The sequence below is a fragment of the Podarcis cretensis genome (assembly GCF_951804945.1).
Source record: "Podarcis cretensis genome assembly, chromosome: 6".
In the NCBI taxonomy this organism is placed as follows: Eukaryota; Metazoa; Chordata; class Lepidosauria; order Squamata; family Lacertidae; genus Podarcis; species Podarcis cretensis.
Window position 1 is genome coordinate 67,665,866 of NC_137175.1, and position 20,911 is coordinate 67,686,776.

Below are 20,911 nucleotides of genomic sequence, written 5' to 3' on the forward strand. Positions count from 1 at the left end.
GTGATACTTTAAATGTATGTTTGCATCTAATTGCTATTTTAATGTAGTTTTGTTGTGGGACAGCTAACCTGTAGTCCTTGCGATGTTGCGTACCTCTGGCTCCTATCAGCCCCAGAGAGCATGGTCAGGAAAAGCCAGCTTTTGGGGGGGGGGGGCTGTCATTGCTGTTTACTGGATATATCAGGAGCACGGCAGAGGTGAGGTCAGAGTGACTCATGCACTGCACGGGAGTGCCAGGCAGTGCCCCAATGTCCCTTCACCTCACCCACTGCCAAGTCCCTTCCCAGTCAGTAATGAAATGGAGTATCTTTGCAAAGTCTGACTATTTTAAGCTAGTCAAGTCCCAAAAAGATCAGAAGCCCACCTCACACATACTCCTGCTGAGATGTAACAAGTGACTCCTGTCTGTACTTTCCAGAAACAGTTGAAGACATATTTATTTTTGACAAGTTTTTCCAGTTGGATGAAAATATCCCCACCTCGGATATTCATTTTCTACTGTTTTAGACCCTATCTTCAGCTATTTTTTGTACTTTTTTGATCTGTTTTTATAATGCACTTTAAAATTATCTTGACACACATGTGGGTGTGTCACCCACCCACCCACCCACACTTCCTTTTCTGTAACATCGATAGCTCCAGTGTGTATGGAAGCTCCACATCCAAGCTTGAATTTTTGTCAGAGATTTCTTATTTGTTTATTATTATTATTATTATTTATTATTCTCAGGAGGGAGAAATTCATTGTGTTTTACTCCCCTTAGAGTCCGCAGTTTTTTAGATAATGAGGATGTAAGATGAAACATGGCTTACAAAAAAAGAAGAAGCCAGTAATAAAGCAGCAATAGAACAGTTTTTAAGGGCTTACTGGTTGTTTATACATTTTCCTTTCAAATCAACCTCCCACAGATTCATTTTGGCGCTTTGCCTAACTTCAGGGTGAAATTGTTTTTGCTCCATTATTTACAGAGAATCAGCCATCATTTAGGACTTCACGGTTGTCACCCGTTTTGCACATTACAGCTACTCAGAGCTCTGTGGAGGCATTGTGGCATAACGCAGATCCTCCCATCCAAATGGGAGGCCCAAAGGAGATTGCTTTGAAGGAGAGTCTGCTAACTTTTAGTAGCAAAGTCCAAGCAGAGACTATGAACCAAAACACTGTTCTTTATCAGGACATACTATATCTTCCCTCTGAATAACTGTATCTCATAGCTTAATTTGTTATGGGCGTAGTGCAAATCTGTGACTAAGTATGAATACAGAGGACCTCAGATAAGGTAACATTGCGTAACATTGAATGTTATTGTTATATGCTACCTTTTGGGACATCTTTTCATTAGAAAGGTAGGTGCTGGATAAATATTATCATAAATAAATCCAGTACATAGGAAGCTGGCAGCAGGTATTTTTGATAAAGTTATTATTATTATTTATTAAATTTGTATTCTGCCCTATACCCGTAGATTTCAGGGTAATTCACAACATAAAATCACAATACAAAAAAACACAAAATACACAATAAAAACAAAGACAATCCAATAACTCCCCACTTTCATGACATATTTGAAAGAGGCATTGGATGTCAATCAGCCAAAGGCCTGGTTACAGAGGAATGTTTTCATCTGGCACCTAAAGGTGTATAATGAAGTCCCCAGTTTAACTTCCCTGAGGAGAGCATTCCACAAATGGGGAGCCACTGCTTGTGGAGGAGGCACAAGAGATCAGGAGATGATCTCAGGGTCCAGGTAGGTTCATATGGAGATAGGCAGTCCTTGAGGTATTGCGGTCCTGAGACGTTTAAGGCTTTATAGGTCAAAACCTCCTCCTCCTGGTACTTTTAAGCCCTGGGAGGTGGTAGTGGAGGTGTGGAGTGTCTCAGCAAGCACAAGTACAAGATGACTGAACAGATGGCTGTCCCAATGCACAAACAGGTTCCAGGCTTTGCAGTCCTGTGTTTGTATGGAACTGGCTGTGCCATGCTTTGACTACTGCCTCCTGGTGCTTCAAATAATCCATGCCATCTGCCAGTTTCTATAGCAACTAGCATTTCCTTCCTAGAGAACTATCTCATTGGCTGGCCCTGAGTGCCAGTCATAGTGCCCAAGCTGTGTTGAGTATTGACCCTATGTTCTGCCTATAATTTTAATTACATGTTTTTGCACATGTAAATGAACAGTCACATCTGGAATGTCTTGTATGAATTGACAACAGTAGGCAACCATCTTTCACTATTATTTCCTGAAAAATCATTCCAGTTAGCCCATTTCCTACAAGTAATGGTGAGGTGTGATCCTACAAAATAGTTTACTTTGGGGGTAGGTGGATGTAAGGACCACAAGTTTCACTCCCACAGCCCTACCATATTTAATGCCTCTGAGGCTAAGTGTGGCTTGGCTCTTAGCATTTATAAATGTGAATTTCCTCATGCATAACACTTTCAACTGTTAAGTTAAATACAATAGGGCAGATACATAGTACAGTGGTACCTCAGGTTGCAGATGCTTCAGGTTAAAGACACTTTAGGTTACAGACTCCACTAACCCAGAAATAGAACATTGCCTCAGGATGAGTACAGAAATCGTGCTCCGGCGGCACGGCAGCAGTGGGAGGCCCTATTAGCTAAAGTGGTGCTTCAGGTTAAGAACAGTTTCAGGTTAAGAACGTACCTCTGGAACGAATTAAGTTCTTAACCCGAGGTACCACTGTACAGCTTTGTGTGCCATACTGGTAGCAATTTAAGCTTGCCTTTTCTAATGAGGAGTTGCACTCAGCAGTATGTATTAATAATTTGTAGTAAATTAAAACATCGGACACAATCCAGTAAAACAGGGTTGACCAACTCACAAGAGTCTGTGATCTACTTACAGAATTAAAAACTGTCAGTGATCTAGCCCCTTTTTGGGGTGCAGGTCTAAGTTGTTGAGCTTTTTTAGGCAGGAGGAAGGCCCATTTTTAGGGGTACAAGGCAAAAAAGGGGAGCTTCTTTTGGGGGAGCCACTGATCTATCTGTTGGACATGTCTGCAGTAAAACAAAGTCACAATACCAACAGATGAGGGGGTTGGGTTTCCCTTGTGTGCCTCTGTTCATGCAGCCTGGGGTAGGCTAAATGGGAGGTCTTTGTATCTTCCCTCATCCCCACCTGATCTTCTTTTCTATGCTGTTTGGTGCAAGTTATTTGAATCAATGTGAGAGGGATGACCGGGTGAGATGCAGGAAGTGCACACACGAACGTCCCATCTGCAGGCTTACTCAAATGCAAGTAGGGTGAAAGGATGGGCTGGATGGTGCCAGAGGCAAAGGACAAGATGGTGTGCCCTCCTCAATCCTTGCACAGAAGCTGACCACACTGGCAGATTCTTTCACCAAAAAGCAGCAGATTAGCTTAAGGGGCACATGATAGTAGTTCGTACAGCTTTGCCCTCCAGCATTTTGCCACTGTTTCCTACCCAGGCCAGTCCCTGTCATTAGGCAAAGTGCAGGAGCTTTCTCAGCTGAAGATGTACATAGAATGAGGAGCACCATGTTGTCCTTCACTCAAAGCATCAAAAATGGTTGGTCCTTAGGGTATGAATTATCTTTGTCTGAATATCAATTGTAATTTTTATTTTAATGAATACAAAACAAATCTGTAATAAAGCTGCCCTCTACAATAAACATCACCTAGATGTTGAAGCATTTAGACTTCAGGTGCGTGGGAGTTGGGGAAAGGAACCAATAGCCTGGGATCTTGGTTTTCGTTGGTAAGCTTTCATTTTAGACTTTTCCAAAACAATTTTAATTATTGGACCTAGACTATAAAAAGATATTTTGCAGCAAGTTCTTAAGTATCTGTGGAAAGCATGCTTTGCAAGCCTTGTTCAACCATTTAAATGCACTACAAACAGTCCCAGTATGACAGTGAGGGAAGCAGAAAGGTACATACATGGCCAGTGGTGTGTATGTGTTTTCTTAAAAGATAAAAATGCCTAGTAATTAAAAACATAGGACTTCAGCATCTTATTAAGGTTTGTTTGTGGGGTTACTGTTGTTTTTTTGGACAAAATGCATTTTAAAAAAACACTGCAGGCATAATATTACTATAATAATCCTTTTTGTTATTCTTGACATGGATTAATTTCTATTCAGGAAAAAATGGATAATTAACATTTTAGCTTATCACTTTCTGTCCATGCATACAAAACAATCTGTTAGCTGGTCTTCCAAGAATAACTAAATTAAATAATGAGTTTAGAAAGCAATGGAGTTGCAGTGAATTAGAGGTTACTTTATGGCTTGTTCCCAGTTCTTGGGGATCTGTATTTTCCACTTCCAGCTTCAATATCCAACTCTGCAGTTTAATTTATTTGCAAGGTTTGCTTCTTAATCTTACTTCCCTTTCTTAGATCAGATCACAAATAAATTGACCTGAAGCAAGAGGTAGAGCTCATTTTGGAAATATTCAAGTGATTTATTCTTTGCTGGGGGAAATCCACTCACATTCTTGTAAGGAGATAAGATGGGCTTTGGTTATGTAGAGGTCAATCTGATAAGTTCCTAGAGAGAGAGTGCTGAGCGGTATAGATATGTGTGTGTGTGTGTGTGTGTGTGTGTGTGTACGCGCGCGCGCACACACACACACACACATTCCCATGGACAGCATGGCACATGAGGATTTGCTGATGATCAGAGTCCACCCGACTGGTATGTTTGGAACTAGGTTGGAGTTTTTCTTTTACAGACATGAGTCAAGCTGATTTAATTAAACCTCCAAAAACTGCTTGTTCTGCTGGCACTGTTCAACCTTCCAAATAGTAATTGTCTACCCACCACACAGTAATGAAATCTATACTATTTACCAGTTTTGTCACTGAAATGCCATTATTGGAAATGGTGTAGGTAGGCTCTTGGGCTCTTACATTGCTTCCGGTCATGGACAATGCCTAGCTTAGGAATGGGTAACTGCCATCCCTGGCCATTGGCCATGTTAAGTGGGACTGATGAGAGTCAAAATCTAATAATCTCTGGAGGGGTCCAAGTTCTGCATCCCTAGCCTAGCATGAACTCACAAGTACATCCTACTTGAGTGCAGTCTGCCATTCTCTCTCTCTCTCTCTCTCTCTCTCTCTCTCTCTCTCTCTCTCTCTCTCAATGTGTGTGTTAGAGAACAGAAGGGTCATGCCTTTCAGTACAGATGCAATTATATGGCTTCATTGCCCTGTTCAACTCTGTGAAACCAGCAGCCATAGTGGAGGCACACCCAATCATGTCAGGGCCCCTCTGAGTTCCTTGCACTTTTGTTTGTGGGTTTGGTTTGTCTACCATTTGCCTTGTTTGTTTTGCACCTCAGTGGACTAAAAGGAGAAGGCAGGATGCTTGACCTGTTTTGGGGACTAACAGTTGCTAAAAGCAGGGTGTGGGGAATAGCTTCCTTCTTGCTTCAGGAACTGTGGAGGTGTTTTGGGTTTCCTAGACCATAGAATTTCAAGGTCCTTAGAATCTTCAGGCATGTGGCAAATGCTGTGATCAAAACATCCCCTTGGCTTGTGTGACATCACTCAGTGTGGATTATGTATTTTATAACATTCACTCCCATCTTAGGGAATTGTGCATGTACACCCTTGACTCATCCAGATTAAAAGAACAGCCACCAACCCAGAATAATTTAAGAAATTGTGTTCTCTCTCTCTCTGATTCCTAACAGAACCATCCTTTCTCATAAGTTATTTTCTCTCTAACTACCTCAGGAACTTTGAAGAGCAGAGTGAGCACATGGGGGCCCTCCTTTTCCTTTGATGTGCCTGCTCCTAAGCTGAGGTACAAAGTGAACACTAGCAGGTTGTGTAGCATATGGTTTGTGTCCTTGGGGAGACACATTGTTGCGTGTGGCTTTATGTGAATGGGAGTAACTACCCCCAGTTTCATTATTCTCAATAGCACTAATGAGATTGAGAATTCTCATTTCACCCGTGTTCTGGTAGGGAAAAGCTCTCTTTTAACTGCCCTAATTATAAGCATGACTGTGGTTCAAGCGTTGCAAGGCTGCACAGACCTTATGAGCTTGGTTAGGAATACCCTTGGAGAGGTGAGGGGTATCATCATTTCTGATTTCTTCTTTGCCAACCTGGTGCCCTCCGGGTGTTTCAGACTACAACTAGATGGGACTGATAGGAGTTGTAGTCCAAAAAATCCAGAGGACTCCAGGTAAGTGAAAGCTGGATTGCATGCATAGAGAACCCTGCAGTTGAATCCCTTGTCACATGTACTATATCTATGCTGATGCAGTATGCTCTGTTACAAGCTATGCTGAATGCATAAAAGAACAGGGGCAGGGTACACCATTCCATTCCCCCATCAAAACAAATACAATAAATATAACTCTTCTGCACAGTTCTCATGTTAATAATGTGCACTAGGAAATCTTAATTTGCATTAGGAAGTCTTAAGGGTTCACTCTTAACAGAAAGGCAAACTAAGCTCCTTTTCTACTTCATTTCAGGGGATTGGCCATCTCCTAGGGCAGGAGTGGGAATCTGTGCCCCTCTGGATGTTGTTTCGACTGTAACTCCCATAATCCCTGAATATTGGCCCTTGCTAACTGGGGCTGATGGGAGCTGGATTCCAACAACACCTGGTGCTACAGGTTTATTACCCCTGCCCTAGGGAGTAAAAAAGACCCTATCTCAGCAATTTCCAGTCACTGAGATAAGAAAACACATTAAGGTCCATCTAGACAAGCATCCTATTCTCACAGGAGCCAACCAGATCACTATGGAAAGACCTTAAGCAGGACCTAAGTGCAACATCACTCTTTCCACTTCTGGTTCCCAGTATGTGGTATTCAGAGGCATGGTGCAGATGCAGTTACAATCTGCAATGCAACCTTGCTTATTAAAAGTGGGGGTTGTCAGTGGAGGGGGTAGTATCCAAAAGGTATTGTTTGTTATGTATGTAAAATATTTATAACTTCCCTTCATCTGTACAGCCACCAGGGGAAGATACAAAAGCTAAGTACACTTGCCGGGTTGCATTGCTCACGGAGGTCAAGTGAGGGATGCAAAATGGATTGCAGTTATTGGGAATTCTGAATAATTGATGTTTGTGCAATGGGGGTTCTGCTGTGTGTTTGCTGCAGATGGGAACATCGCATGCATTCTTTGCCCCATTGATACCTAGCTGGCTATTGTTCAGTGGAGGCAAGGCAAAGTCCGCCTGGCATTGGGTCTCCATTGTATAACACACTTTCTAAGAAAGGTTTACATGGTGTATGATGGAAGCATATTGTGCTGCGCGGTGAGATACTAGAGGTGAGAAACTATTTTGGTCCTCTCCTGTTGAGAATCATTCGCAATTCAGACTATGTTATAACAGTATGTTCCTTCTCACCATGTACCCATCAGTTGCAACTGACATTTCGCCTCCTGGTGTTTTCTGCTGTATGTCAACCAAATATAACTGGCAATGGGAGGAGGGGTGGGAAAGCCTTTTCCCTTTCCTGATTTCTAAAGCGTATTTAATTATGTTACTAATGATCATGTGAAAAGCTCTTGCAATAGGACATTCATCCAATACTACCTACTACTAACTGGACCCAGCACGCTGTACCTAAGTAGCACTGAGTATTTTGGAGCAATATTCTTGCAAACAAATTAAAGAAAGTGGCTTAAAAAGCTTTAAGTAGGTGTTTTTGGGAAGTGGCGGCTGTCCCATATTCGAAGGCTGATTGCTCTTTGTTTAGCATACTTAGTACAATTTGATGGAACAGCTTCTTGCTCAAATGGCATATTATTGTTGGCTTTGCCTGAACAGCCGTTCAATGCTAATGAGGGGCAGGTGAGCAACATGGTGGCTTTTAAGATGAATGGCCTCTTGGCTTCCACATGCAACATTTGTTTGGACTGACTCCCAGTTCTCGAACTAATACTGTGCAGCCCAAGAATTATCTAAATGCTGTATGTGAGAGTTTTTGTGTTGGGGTGTGTGTTTTATATCAGTGACTCAGACAATCTCTTTACTTGTTTCCATCATGAGCTAAGGCATTCTGGCGAAATGAGAGATGTTCTAGAAAAGCAATTTATTAAATTTTGAGAGGCAAACAGGATGTGGGAATCTTTATTTTTTATTTTTAGGGGAAAGGGTTGTTTCCCAACTACATGCTTGTCCCAGCAGTCACAGGCAGGTAGTCTATAGAAATAGAAGTCACTCTTCAGATGATGAATAGATGTTGTTTTGCTAAGGTTTGGTAGAAGTCAGCATAGATGGAAGTCCATGACAACTGGGAAAATCCATTCAGCATAGGACTAAACTAATGTAATCTAGATCCATTTCCAAATTTAGTAAGCCTGTGTGTGTGTGTGTGTGTGTGTGTGTGTGTGAGAGAGAGAATTGGGGGGTCTGGCAGGATAAGAAACCTCAAGTCTTTCTAGTCGGCTCTCAAAACTCACACACCCTCTCCCACGTTTGCCTCTGGTTCCATCCACTTCTGGCAGCCCCCAAAGTTTTCCCCATGAGAAAACGTGGCCCATGGACTAAAAGACAAGGTTCCCTTCTCCTGGGATAGGACATATGTAGGTACTCAGTGGCGCATGCAGCTGTGTGTGTAATCAATAGGACACACCATGTATATTGTACCCTGAATGCTGTGATTTCAGCAAGAGGTTAGAAGCCATGCCAAGCTTGACATTAAATGTGTCTTTGTATTCAGTGTGCTGGTGTTTAATGCAAATAGCAGTCAGGTATAGTGGGTGTGGGTAGCGCCTAATACATTGCATTGCAGCAGGAGGGGAGGCTTAAAATCACTTTTATGTGGATTTGGCTGGAAGCTCCCATTGGTTCCATAGTGGGAATCCCCTCCCCCCACACAAACAGCATAGGGAGGTAGTAAGTGTCTTTCATCAAGATGGCAGAAGGGGAGGGGAGGGTTAGTCCTGGTCATTAGAAACCTCCCCTCCCTGCCCCCCAGCAGCTACAAACATACATTAATGTCACATCTAATTTGGCCCCAAACCACCTTTTTAAGTTATATATGTTGCACTGAGATTTTTAATAGCAGATATTGGTAGATGAATGGCAGTTTCCCAGCGAGATATCACCTTCATTTGGAAACACTTCCACTTGCATTGAAAGCACCAATTATTTAGCTAACGTTTTTCCAGCCATAATATTTCTAGTAGACAGATTTGTCAGGTAAGTGTGGACACATTTCCTGACACACCTAAGATAGCATCACATTAAATTTAGGAGTCTATGATGTCATTCCCTGGCATTCAGCATGGGCTGTGATAATTGAAACTGTTGCTCTAAAAGTAGCCAGATTGAAGTCTGAATATTCTATAGATATGTGTATTTGTCACTTTACTTGTCAGACCTTTAAGACTGTACTAGAGGCTCTGCTCTCTGTCCTAATCCATGTATGATGTCACATGAGCCATATGTAATGTCACATACAAGACACAGGAACATATTTGTAATGGTGGCTCCATGATGGTGGGACTCTCTCCCAGTACAGAATCACCAAGCACTCTGCCATCTGCTAAATGTCAGGAAGAGAGATTTTTTCTAAAAATTCAGACTAGCTTTTAATAAATGTCCTGCTGTTTTATGCTGTTTATGCAGAAGTTTTAATGCTGCTGCCTCAGTTTAATTGTTGCTCATTTTTTCTGCTTTAAATTTGACTTTTACTTTTTTGTGTTGAACGGTTTTTTTTATTGCAAGCCACTATAGTTGCAATAGCGAGTATGAATCTGAACTTCAGTAAGATAAAACTTTATCTAACTTATGCTCAACTGAAAAGTCTGTTTCTGCTGCTTGATAATGTCAATTGCCTTTGCTTTCCCATTAACAATGGATTTTCCTGATTGTTCAGTTTGCAGGAACTGCTTTGCAAAGGACCATCATGTCACACTTGTTCTGGAAACTGAAACCCAGGCTGACAATTTGCTTATTGTTAAATAATTTCCAAGTGTTAAAAGTTTGATGATTCTGAACATTAAATTTTATGAAGACAGGGATGCTTTCTGCAGCGTGAGGCCTGGAGCCAACTTGCTTGCTGTAGTAGGAGGAACAGGGGACTGAAACTCGCACATAAGTAATCAGATCCAGCTTGCGTCTCTGTGTGTATGTGCGTTCATGTTGGTTATAGTTTGTGATTTATATATAGCGCTCCTGAGAGCCACACTAAATTGGAACGTCAGGTTTGTGAACATGCAAGCAAATGCAGCATTGTCTTGCCTTCTAAAATATGCTGAGCATTCTTGCCTACAAAGTCTTTGTCCCAGGTTGAGGTCTGTGGAAAGTAACTATGTGTGGATGGAAACAGCTTGGCTAATTATTCCTGAAACAGAAGAAAATTAAAATACTTTTTTTTCTTTTGCTTATAAGACACAGGGAAGCAATAAAAGCAGTGCCAGACAGTTAATGGCTCTTTTGTAACTTTCATTTGAGAGACCTCAAAAGAACATCAGGAAGAATCAAGGCAAATGCTATTCCCACCTGGTATCATTAAACATGTTGCACTCTCCAAAATGGAAAACTCTGATGATATTCTGGAAGAGCTGAAGAATAAATAGCACTAAAATGAAGTATGCATCTCTAGAGCTTTGGTACCTGCATTGTTAGAATCAATGCAAATTGGATAATTAGAAGAGAAGCTCAAATTAGAGGAGTAAATTAATGTGTGGTGTGACTTGTTAATAATTGCCCCTCTCAAACATTAAGAGGATTAATATTGCATTGTTTCTAAATTACAAAAAAAATTCCCATAAGATAGCAACAGAAATGGTTTAATTTTGAATTTTCTGAATGTCCATGATAATTTAATCATAAGGCTCATTTTCTATGCAAAACACAGAACATTGAAAGACGACTCTGCTACTGAGAAAATGAGGATGGGGCAGATCCCTTTTAATCTTTTGGACCAAATTCATTGTTTATTCTTCTTTTCACAATGGGAATCATGTGTATTCACACCACTGTGTCCATTTGGTAACACACATCAGTAAATACGCAGCAGCTGTTAGAAAATGTTAGTTAGTTTTGCCGATGACCTTTTCCAGTTTGGTTTCTTTCATTATTTAATAGTGTAACCTTTGATTTTGTGGAGCAGCTTCAATGCTAAATGCAAAGGTTTAATAATTGGAATTGCTTCATAAGTGACCTTTATTACATAGCTATCTCTTTGCAAGGGAAATCTCATTGTTTTTCAAGTCCTAATTCACCGTTTTAATTATGCTTTCTATTGACCACAAGCTCTAGTGGAAAATGGAAAGGTCAAACATTCCATTGTTCCTTTACGGATTTAAATGTAAGTTCTCTGCAACTGATACATGTTGCATTAAAAAAATAATAATAGGGTGGGTCTTTTCTATACATATCCAGAGTGAATCAGAGTTGCAGTAGTTCTGCTCAGCAGCATGGTTCTGCAGTCAAACAAGATGAGAGGAAGACATTCAAAGACATCTCAGTATCTTAGTGTTGCATTTTGAACAGATACAACGATTCCTGGAGGATCAGAGCTTTTCAAGGGAGGGATTTATCTCTTGAAAAGTTGGCTTGCTTTAGTGTTGGTATCAGGGAAAGCAGGAGCAATAACATGGGGTTCACAAGGAGAGGGGGCCAGGCTGATCTGTCCTGCTGCGGGGCTGCGTGTTCTTGTTATTACATGCATGCAAGCCAAAATTCATTTCTGTAAGAACAGTCCAAACAGGCAAGTGTATGCAATAGCTGATTATTGTGCATGAACAGCTATGCTGGTCATATTTTTCAGAGTGGTTTTTAGGCATCATTTAATATGAGTAATACTTCCAGAAATATTTCCTTGGACTTTGCATTATGGACAATGGCTGCTTGAACATTTTCTTGCCTCCCCTTTTTCACTAGAAATCATTGTTCATTTCAGAAGCTGCAGGGGGGAATTATTATGATGCAACCAATTCCAGAATTTCAGTTTTATGTAATGTTACCATTGTGCTAATGAGAAGCTGGCATGTAGGGTGTCAGATGTGAGGCTGATAAAGACATGCCTGCAAAGGAACAACTAGGAGCCTTAAAAGTGCACTCAATTGTTCCGTGGCTAGTATGGCTTGCATATGGGAAAAAATAAACTTAGTGTCAAATGCAAAGCCCACTGGGACATTGCTGCACTTGGGAGCTCCCTAGTGGCAACCCCCAAGGGCATCCGATGCCTGTCCAAAGTGGGGTTTGAATCAGTTTCAGCTGCAAACTCTGCTGGGATTGACTGCACTGAGGAATTGCAGTCAGATCTCACCAGGGTTTGCAGTAAGCACTAATCAGCTGCAAGCCACTTTCAGCAGGAATTTTCCTTGGCGGGGGGTGGGGAACCCTGGCAGCTTGTGTTTAAATGCGACTCCAAAGGAAGAAAGTAAAGAATTGGGAGTGCACTCTCAATTATTTGCTTTGAAGTTGGGTGTCAAGTGATTGACAGCTGAGTGGTCCTGCCCATCTATTAAGATAACAGATTCTGCCCCCATCTCTGCTATAACATTTTGCTATAGTCATTTTGGCTTTGACCGCCAACTCATGGAAAATGTTATAGATGATACCTGACTTAAGTCATAGTCAGGGTAAACTCACTGAAAACAATGGACATAAGTTAGTCACTGCCATTGATTACAGTGGGTGTGCTCCGAATATGACTCAGTTAATTATCACCTTATGTGAATATAAATTTGTATATGAATTCTCTACAATTGGGGCATAACATTAATTCCTCCAGGGAGAATATATGTCCGTAGTATCCTAAGATACTGCGCAAGAGTTCAACTAGGAACACTCACTCAAATTTATGGAGATTTTCCTGCTTCTAGAAGCAATAGAAAGGTAGCCTTCAGAACATATTTCATTTAAGTTACTACTTTGCATCATTTAAGTGATGAGCATCAATATGGCGGTCCCATTTGGCAGGTACAGCCTTTGGGTATATTAAAAAATAAAGTGCTTAATTTGATATCCTCAAGTATCTCATGACAGTCTTGCTTGTATGAAGCTGCCAGTGCGTACTATCGATCACAGATGGTTCATGCAAGAAACATCAATATTGAGAAAAAGCTCTGAAAAAGCCATTGTAGATTGAGTCATGATTATAAACAGATAAACGTAGTAAACTTATTAAAACATCAGTTTGTAAACAGGCCATATTAATCCACATTGTGCTCAAAATCCTCTGGCAGAATCACTATTCCACACCAGTCCCACTGACATTATTATTGCTCATCAGTTTTGTAGCAACAGATGGTGGTGATGACACAGCTGTGCAAATCCTGAAGTCAAGACACCAAACAAGCAAACCTAGAGAGGGTCAAATAATAAAGCCAACAGCAGATCCAGTAGGACGTGACAGATATTTAAGGTGGCAAAAGCTTTAATCTAGAAGGCTTCTAAAGCAATTGGATGGTCAGTAATAAAGGCTTGAACTGAATTTATTTTGATGGCAATTGGTGCTCTTTAAAAATTGATTTCCTTTTATCCAGTTAATGATATTTGACCTAAAGCATATACAAACAACAATTCAATTTCTTGTATGTTTTGGCAGTGTGTGTGTAGATCACATGTGAGTACACACCCACTCTCTTCTTGGTGTTTGCAAACACAAGTTTGACCCCAGAAGAGACAGTTGAACCAGACCAACCTTTCTACTTCACCACTCTCAGTTGCAGAAATCCCTTCTTAGGTGGTACATGACTCCACAGATTGCTGAGATAGATTTTACAAAATGATAACCACAAGACAATATAAAGGGGAAAGGCAATGTTCCAGTAGGTTGATTTGTTACATTCCATATGAACATTTTTTAAAAAAGGAAAATGAACAGTGAACAACAACCAAGCAAGCATACAGAGACCCATTCTTCCATAAGGAGGCCTTTTTCCTTCAGTGTTTTTTATGCTGCTATTTCTTCCTAGCGATTGTTGTGGGAAGTGAGGGACAAGGCGGGAAACTTCTGTGTGGATCCAACATGCTGCTGATGCAATGGTTCCATCAGGACAAATATTTCTGCTTTTGCAATGGAATGTTTTGCCATTCTGCTCCTTCTTCATGCCCCCTCTAAATCCATTTTAGGCATTTCTCCAACCTAACAGAGCATATTTAGGGAGGGCACCTGGGGAAGGGAAGAATGGGGGAAGTCCCATTGTGCAAGTGGAAATCCTTGCACAGACAGCATGCATTAGTAGACAACCATCCTCTCTAGTTTTGCTGACAGGATCGTGTTCATTGGCACAACTTGTTGATAGTTGAATCGGCTAAAACTCAGGCAGGTCCAAGGCCAGTCCAACCCTGCCCTCTTCCCACCCCTGATAGACCAGCTCCCACCTACAAGGAAACTTATTGTGATAGCTTCCACTTATCCACAGTTTAGTGGGACAGAGTCAGGTGCTTCACAGTGGAATGCTCTGCAATTTTCTTAGCCATCGTTTAATGGCTTAGCATTATGCACAAAAACAGCCAATAGCTAACAAGGTATGTTTTTCAAATGATTCATAATTACCATGTCATTATGAAATACTTAAATTCAGAGATAACACAGACACTACAATATTGACAAGATGTACCTGGGCAGCAGTATGATTAGATGACAAAAATGATTCCGGTAGTGGCAAATTACTTTGCTCCATTTATTATTAAAGACCCTAATGACCGTAATAGATCTTTTCCTCACAGAGCTAATAATAAATAGCTTTTATATCTCTAGAATGTATTAACTCTTTACGCATATTCTTTTTGATCAATATTGTCAAGCCAGTACAGTTTCCGCAGAGACCACCTTGACCAAAAAGCAACTTTTCTACCAAAAACACATTACATACCTTCATTTCTAGACCTTTAAAAATGAGGGGGGGGGGGAGGCATCTTGTGCAGTATAATGCAAACAATTATTATCTAGTTGACTTAAAATTGCAGAGGGCAGAGATTACATTTTATTCAATCTTCAGTGATAATATAAGCAGGAGAAAGTCTCCCTGATGGCTTTGTTGTCATCCTGTTATTAAATAGCTTCACTTGCTTTGCCACGTGGGAGTTGACTCCTTTTCTCCTCGCTGCCACTGTGTTGTACTTTCCCTCTCTATTTTCTTTACAGCACTCTTCCAACCAGATACCATGAGTGCAAATGCATATTATCTAACAACAGCATGTAATCATGTTAGTCTTCTAATAATCATGTCTGCATTCTAATGGGCTAGGTAAAATTATTTGCCTCAAATCCTCCACAGGGTTCTAGCATTTATAATCCTCTCATTCTCTCTCTCTCTCTCTCTCTCTCTCTCTCTCTCTCTCTCTCTGTATATACATGCTACAATTGCTGAAATTCCAAAGTTCTCACTTCCACCCTGCACTTTTCTGGTTGCACAGATTTTAGCTGCATAACTGACATGCTCCAGCATGGAATCCCACAGAACCTCATTCCTGCCTTGGCTTTAATAGTTCCATGGGTATTTTATTGACTATCTTTCTAAGTTTTAATCTCAGACTTTCCCCCCTGGCCTGTCTCAACTTCTTTTCCTCCCCTTTGATTGATTGGTACATGAGAATGGGCTTTTTCAATGGTCGCTCCCCATCTGTGGAATGTTCTCCCCAGAGAAAGATGCCTGGTGTCATTGTCAGTTTTTAGGGGCCAGGCAATGGCATTTGTAGTGTTGGTACTGATCCAGTGACAGAGAAGCTGATCATTGACAAATCAGTATCAGTGTTGGTCTTAGAATGCTCTGCCCTTGAATCACCTGAAATGTTGGTTGATTTGTTTCTGGTGCCATGCAGGCACTGGGTTGGGTAACATGCCTTGTCACATGATGAGGCAGGAGCACAGATTTCTGGGAAGTGGCCTGTCCCAGAAACTGACAGTTTATTTTTGTTCTCTTCTCTTCCTCCCTTACCAGCCTCTACAACTGGACTGTGACCTGTGTGCCATCATTTCAAATTCAGGTCAGATGTCTGAACAGAAAGTAGGATTTGAAATTGACCAGTCCTCCTGTATCTGGAGGATGAACAATGCTCCTACCAAGGGCTATGAAGAAGATGTTGGGAAGCGGACCACTGTGAGAGTCGTCTCCCACACCAGTGTTCCTCTTCTGCTTAAGAATCCTGAATATTTTTTCAAGGAAACCAACAGCACAGTTTATGTCATCTGGGGACCTTTTCGAAACATGAGGAAGGATGGCAGTGGCATTGTGTACAACATGCTGAAGAAGACTGTGGACAGCTACCCTGGGGCAAAAATCTATGTGACCACAGAGCAGCGCATGAGTTACTGTGATGAAGTATTTAAGAAGGAAACTGGGAAAGACAGGTAAGTCCTGCCTGGCAGATTGAAAACTTATACCAATGTCGAAAAAGGATTTGCCATTGTTGAGTTGTTTACTGTACAAATAAGTAATTTGCTGAAGGCTATTGAAATGTGTCCATAGCAGGGACAGGACTCAAACTCATGATTTTTGGATCAAAGTCAGTGTCCACTAGGCCATGTTGACTCTTTTGCCATGTTCCATATGTTATACTTTCAGCTCCTCACTCCATTGAGAGGCCTTGAATGTGACAGTGAAGTGTGTTCTGAATCTGAGCCACTGGGTAAGCTGTCAAAGAATAACTTAGCTCCATATGTGAGGGAAAATGGCTGTGTGTGCCTTGCCAAACCTTTAGACATTTGTTCACTCTATCAGTTTCAGACTCTCAATTTTTCTTACTTTTGTTACTTAAGCTAGATATTGTGGTTTCCTCAGAGAAACAACAGCCCTCACTTCTGTTGTTGCTTTAAACAGTGCACTGATTTTGCTGCAAACCAAGTTACAGGGAAGCCAAATGCCACTCCTATAGTAAAGGTAAAGGTAAAGGGACCCCTGACCATTAGGTCCCGTCGCGGACGACTCTGGGGTTGCGGTGCTCATCTCGCTTTACTAGCTGAGTACAGCTTCCGGGTCATGTGGGCAGCATGACTAAGCCACTTCTGGCGAACCAGAGCAGCACCCGGAAACGCCGTTTACCTTCCCGCCGGAGTGGTACCTGCTTATCTACTTGCACTTTGTGCTTTTGAACTGCTAGGTTGGCAGGAGCAGGGACCGAGCAATGGGAGCTCACCCCATCGCGGGGATTTGAACCACCAACCTTCTGATCGGCAAGCCCTAGGCTCTGTGGTTTAACCCACAGCGCCACTCGCATCCCTCACTCCTATAGTACACAAATGTAAAACTTTACTTGGAACCAGGGAGGTTTATTCCTAAAATATCAACTGTTTACATGCTGTGCACCACCAGTGTATTGCTATAACATATTTCTAGCCTGACAAGCCTCTAATGACACTTAGATCTTAGTTGATCTTGAGAAACAAAGTATTTCTAGCACAAGATTATCTCAATTTTGAACTACTTAGTGGTGGGGAAAAGCGATCAGGACTGAGCTGCAAACAGGTCTGTGATGCAAATAACCAAAGCATTTAAAATCAGTCATTAATATTAGTTGATAGAAGAGGCTAAAACCAACCTCTGTTAAGGAGCTAATGTCCACCAACCTGTCACATTCCAAAACAGATTCCCTGTTTACCTAATCTGAACACAGAATAACTTCTGAAACAGGCTGTCAAAACCTGGCTATTGTTCTTGACACCATGATGGTGTGAACGTGAAGAAAAATTTGTTCTTTTTTGCAGACCCTCATTATGGAAATATTTATATGTTTAAGGCAGTATGAACTTTCCTTCTTTCTGAATAATTGTTGTGCATAAATAATGCCTTTTCATTTTTATGATTGTGGAGGTGCTCAGAAACTGACAGCTTTTTCCAATACTTCATTAGCACTTTTCAAAGCTGCATTATGTATACAGAGTCAGCTGAAAGGAAGATTTAAACTATGTTTATAGGGATGCCAACCAGCAACCAAATGTGAAAAGGATTTCCCCCCTTTGTGACTGTGAATTCCAGCACACTATTGAGTTGCCTTGAAGTTTAAAACCTAATAGAAAATCTTACAACATCGTTTAATTAGTAAATAGCTGGGAAAGGAATCCTTGTAGATTCCATTAAAATAAAAGAGTTCATTCTGGTCTGATAAAATGCACTGAGCAGCTCTAAATAGCATTTAATTAGCTGGCACCAAAGCTGCTCCACCCTCAGGGATGCGTAAAATTAATGAAGGTTAGAAGCAAAGAGATCAATGCTACCATACACCACAGCCTTACGTGGAGGTGATGTGGAGGAAGGGAGTGTCTTGGTGGCGAGGCTCCTTTTGGAAACCATTTGCCCTTAAAAAACAGAAAGTCACTTTCACAGAAGCAATGCTTAAAATGAGCATCAAGCAACATTGCTGTGGGCTAGGCTGGTCTAATTTGAGCCAGCTTGCAACCCCCCTCACTGTTTATCCTGAACAGCCCACATTAGCAGTGGTGCAGTGCCTTAAGCAAAAACTGTGTTGCAATCTGCTGTCAGGCCCAGTACCTTGACTAGTGTGCCTCTGTTTAATTATTACACCACCCGCAATACTGACTACCCAGTCAATGATCAACACGTGGCGCTGGTTGGTAATACTGTGTTCAGAACCTTGTATTATGCAATCATACTGCTTAGTCAGATGTTGCTGAGATGTTTTGCTTTGCTTTGTTTTAAAAGATGGCTATAAACAACATAGTTACAGTATAGGCCTTCTAAAATTCTTATAAATAATTTTACACTACTTTTTATGTTGTGAACTGCCCTGAGATTTACGGATGAAGAATGGTATACAAATTTAATAATAATTAAAAGATACTTAACTGATCATCAGCATACCTCAGAGTTGGCATTCACATCAGCTTCTCAAATCAGATGGGGGACCCACCAGATTACAGGTAGCTCAAATGCAGCAGACCAGTTGCTCTGATGAGCTTCAGAGGTCAACCAAGCTGCAGTCTCTAACAGCTGTTCTCAGCTATATCCCCAAACTCATGGGCAAACAGTGGTTAAACAGGCTATGCTTTGGCCTAGAGCTGTAGACTCCCAAGGCACAACACATCTCTTTAGCAATTATTCAATATAAGGATTTGATGAATGAGTAGAGTTGGAAAGGTTGGTTGGTGGATGAGTTGATTCCTTAGTAAGGTCCAGGTTGCTTACTCAGGTGGAGTAAACCATTAGTTCAGGATGCAGGCCCAAGCATGGAATTGTTATACAGATATTTGTGATCTTCTGCTCCTCATTCAGGGCTACTGTTTCCTTTAGGACATGCCTGTTCCCTTATGCCACCAATTCTGGGCTAGTGTCTTAAGTCACCACATATGATGGAAATTTCTGAGACTAGCATTGTTCATGTATTATACTGATACTTATTTTTAAAAAAATAAATAATTTTTGGAGCCAAAGGGCTTCCAAGGTGGTTCACAGTATATATCATAATGCGATAAAAACCAGCATCAGAAGAGTAGAAGCGTTGTAGTCACCTATGTTATCCTCAGAGCAGACCCACTGAAGTGAATGGACCTAAGCTAGTCATGTCCATGAATTTCAGAGGGTCTACTCTGAGTAGATCTAGCATTGAATACTACCCCTGGAGTTACTAAACTGTTAAAAACTTGTCAAAAGCTGGCAGAATAAAAATGTTTTGGCTGCCCACCAACTACCAAAAATGGAGCTATTTGAATTTCCCCTTGCAGATAATCCCTTAGCAGTGGAACATACCACGTCACCATTTAGCCTCATCACTGTGGTCCCAATCCTGGTACAAGGGGTTCTGTCACCCTACTCTTGTTCTGTGCCTTCTATGTATTCATTTCCATTGTTCTCAGTTATGGTATGTTGCCATTACAAGGATATAAATAATATTTGCTGCTGCTTACTCCAGTATAACCCAAGATGCACCAAGATTTGCATGGGGGCAGAATTAGTATTCTGTGCAAGACATCAACTCTGGTCCACCTTTGGAAATAAGGAATGGACAAAATGAATCCAGTAAGCAAGTTGCATAATTTGAAAGGTGGTTAGTATTTTAGATAGATCCGAAGGCAACAAATTGCTTTTGAGCTTCACACGGCGGAGTCCTTAGTCTCCTCAGTATGTGCACCAGATGGTGCAACATATTAGGCTTTGAAAGTGATGTTTTATCATTTGAGGCAGAGAAATGCATCATGCTGCTCACTGACTTCTAAGTCAGGATGCAAGGATATGGAATTGCTGAACCTGAGACTTTGATCAGCTTCCTTGATGCAGTTGGCTTGTTACCATGACAATACATGTAATCCATGTAATCTGTGCTATAAAACAGACCGCTCCCACGCTGCCGGGAAACCTATCCCCCAGGGTCTCCCCCCTGGGATTTTTGGGGGGTGCAGTGCCCTTGCAGCTCCCCCAAGCCTCCGTGTTGATCAGAAAGTCCTTGCAGGGACTTTCTGCGCTTCTTCACCGATCGCGATCCAAACCGGAAGCCCTATAAAACTGATTATTCCAAAGTAACTTTGTTGAGAGTCAATAATTTATGAGATCCTTTTACCATTGGTTGTGATTCTGTCTGCTTGCGAAGATGAGACTGACACAGATCAGTCACCTTCCTTCCATATCTCTTCATTTATTATATTTATAACTTCATTTACTAGTTTTATAATGTTTCTGAGCACAATTCAATGTGTTTCTTCTGACCTTGGGCCAGTATACCTGAAGGAGCATCTCCACCCCCATCGTTCAGCCTGGACACTGAAGTCCACCTCTGAGGGCCTTCTGGTGGTTCCCTCACTGCAATAAGTGAAGTTACAGGGAAACAGACAGAAGGCCTTCTCAGCAGTGGCACCCTCCCTGTGGAATTCCCTCCCATCAGATGTCAAGGAGATAAAGAACTACTCAACTTTTAGAAGACATCTGAAGGCAGCCCTTATTGGGAAGTTTTTGATGTTTGGCGTTTTGTTATGTTTTTATATGTGCAGGAAGCTGCCCAGAGTGGGTGGAGAAACTCAACCAGAGTATAAAT

At 41.4% G+C, this 20,911-nt stretch overlaps 1 protein-coding gene across 4 annotated transcripts in view; it reads left to right on the plus strand.

Annotated features, from left to right (window-relative positions):
• The window catches only part of ST6GALNAC3 (ST6 N-acetylgalactosaminide alpha-2,6-sialyltransferase 3), a 275,127-nt gene that overhangs the window by 162,169 nt on the left and 92,047 nt on the right, over window positions 1-20,911 (plus strand). For all 4 annotated transcript variants that reach the window (XM_079982585.1, XM_079982583.1, XM_079982584.1 and 1 more), the window contains one exon: window positions 15,871-16,280. In XM_079982585.1, the coding sequence (XP_079838711.1) occupies window positions 15,871-16,280 (410 nt within the window). The remainder of the gene's footprint in view (window positions 1-15,870; window positions 16,281-20,911) is intronic.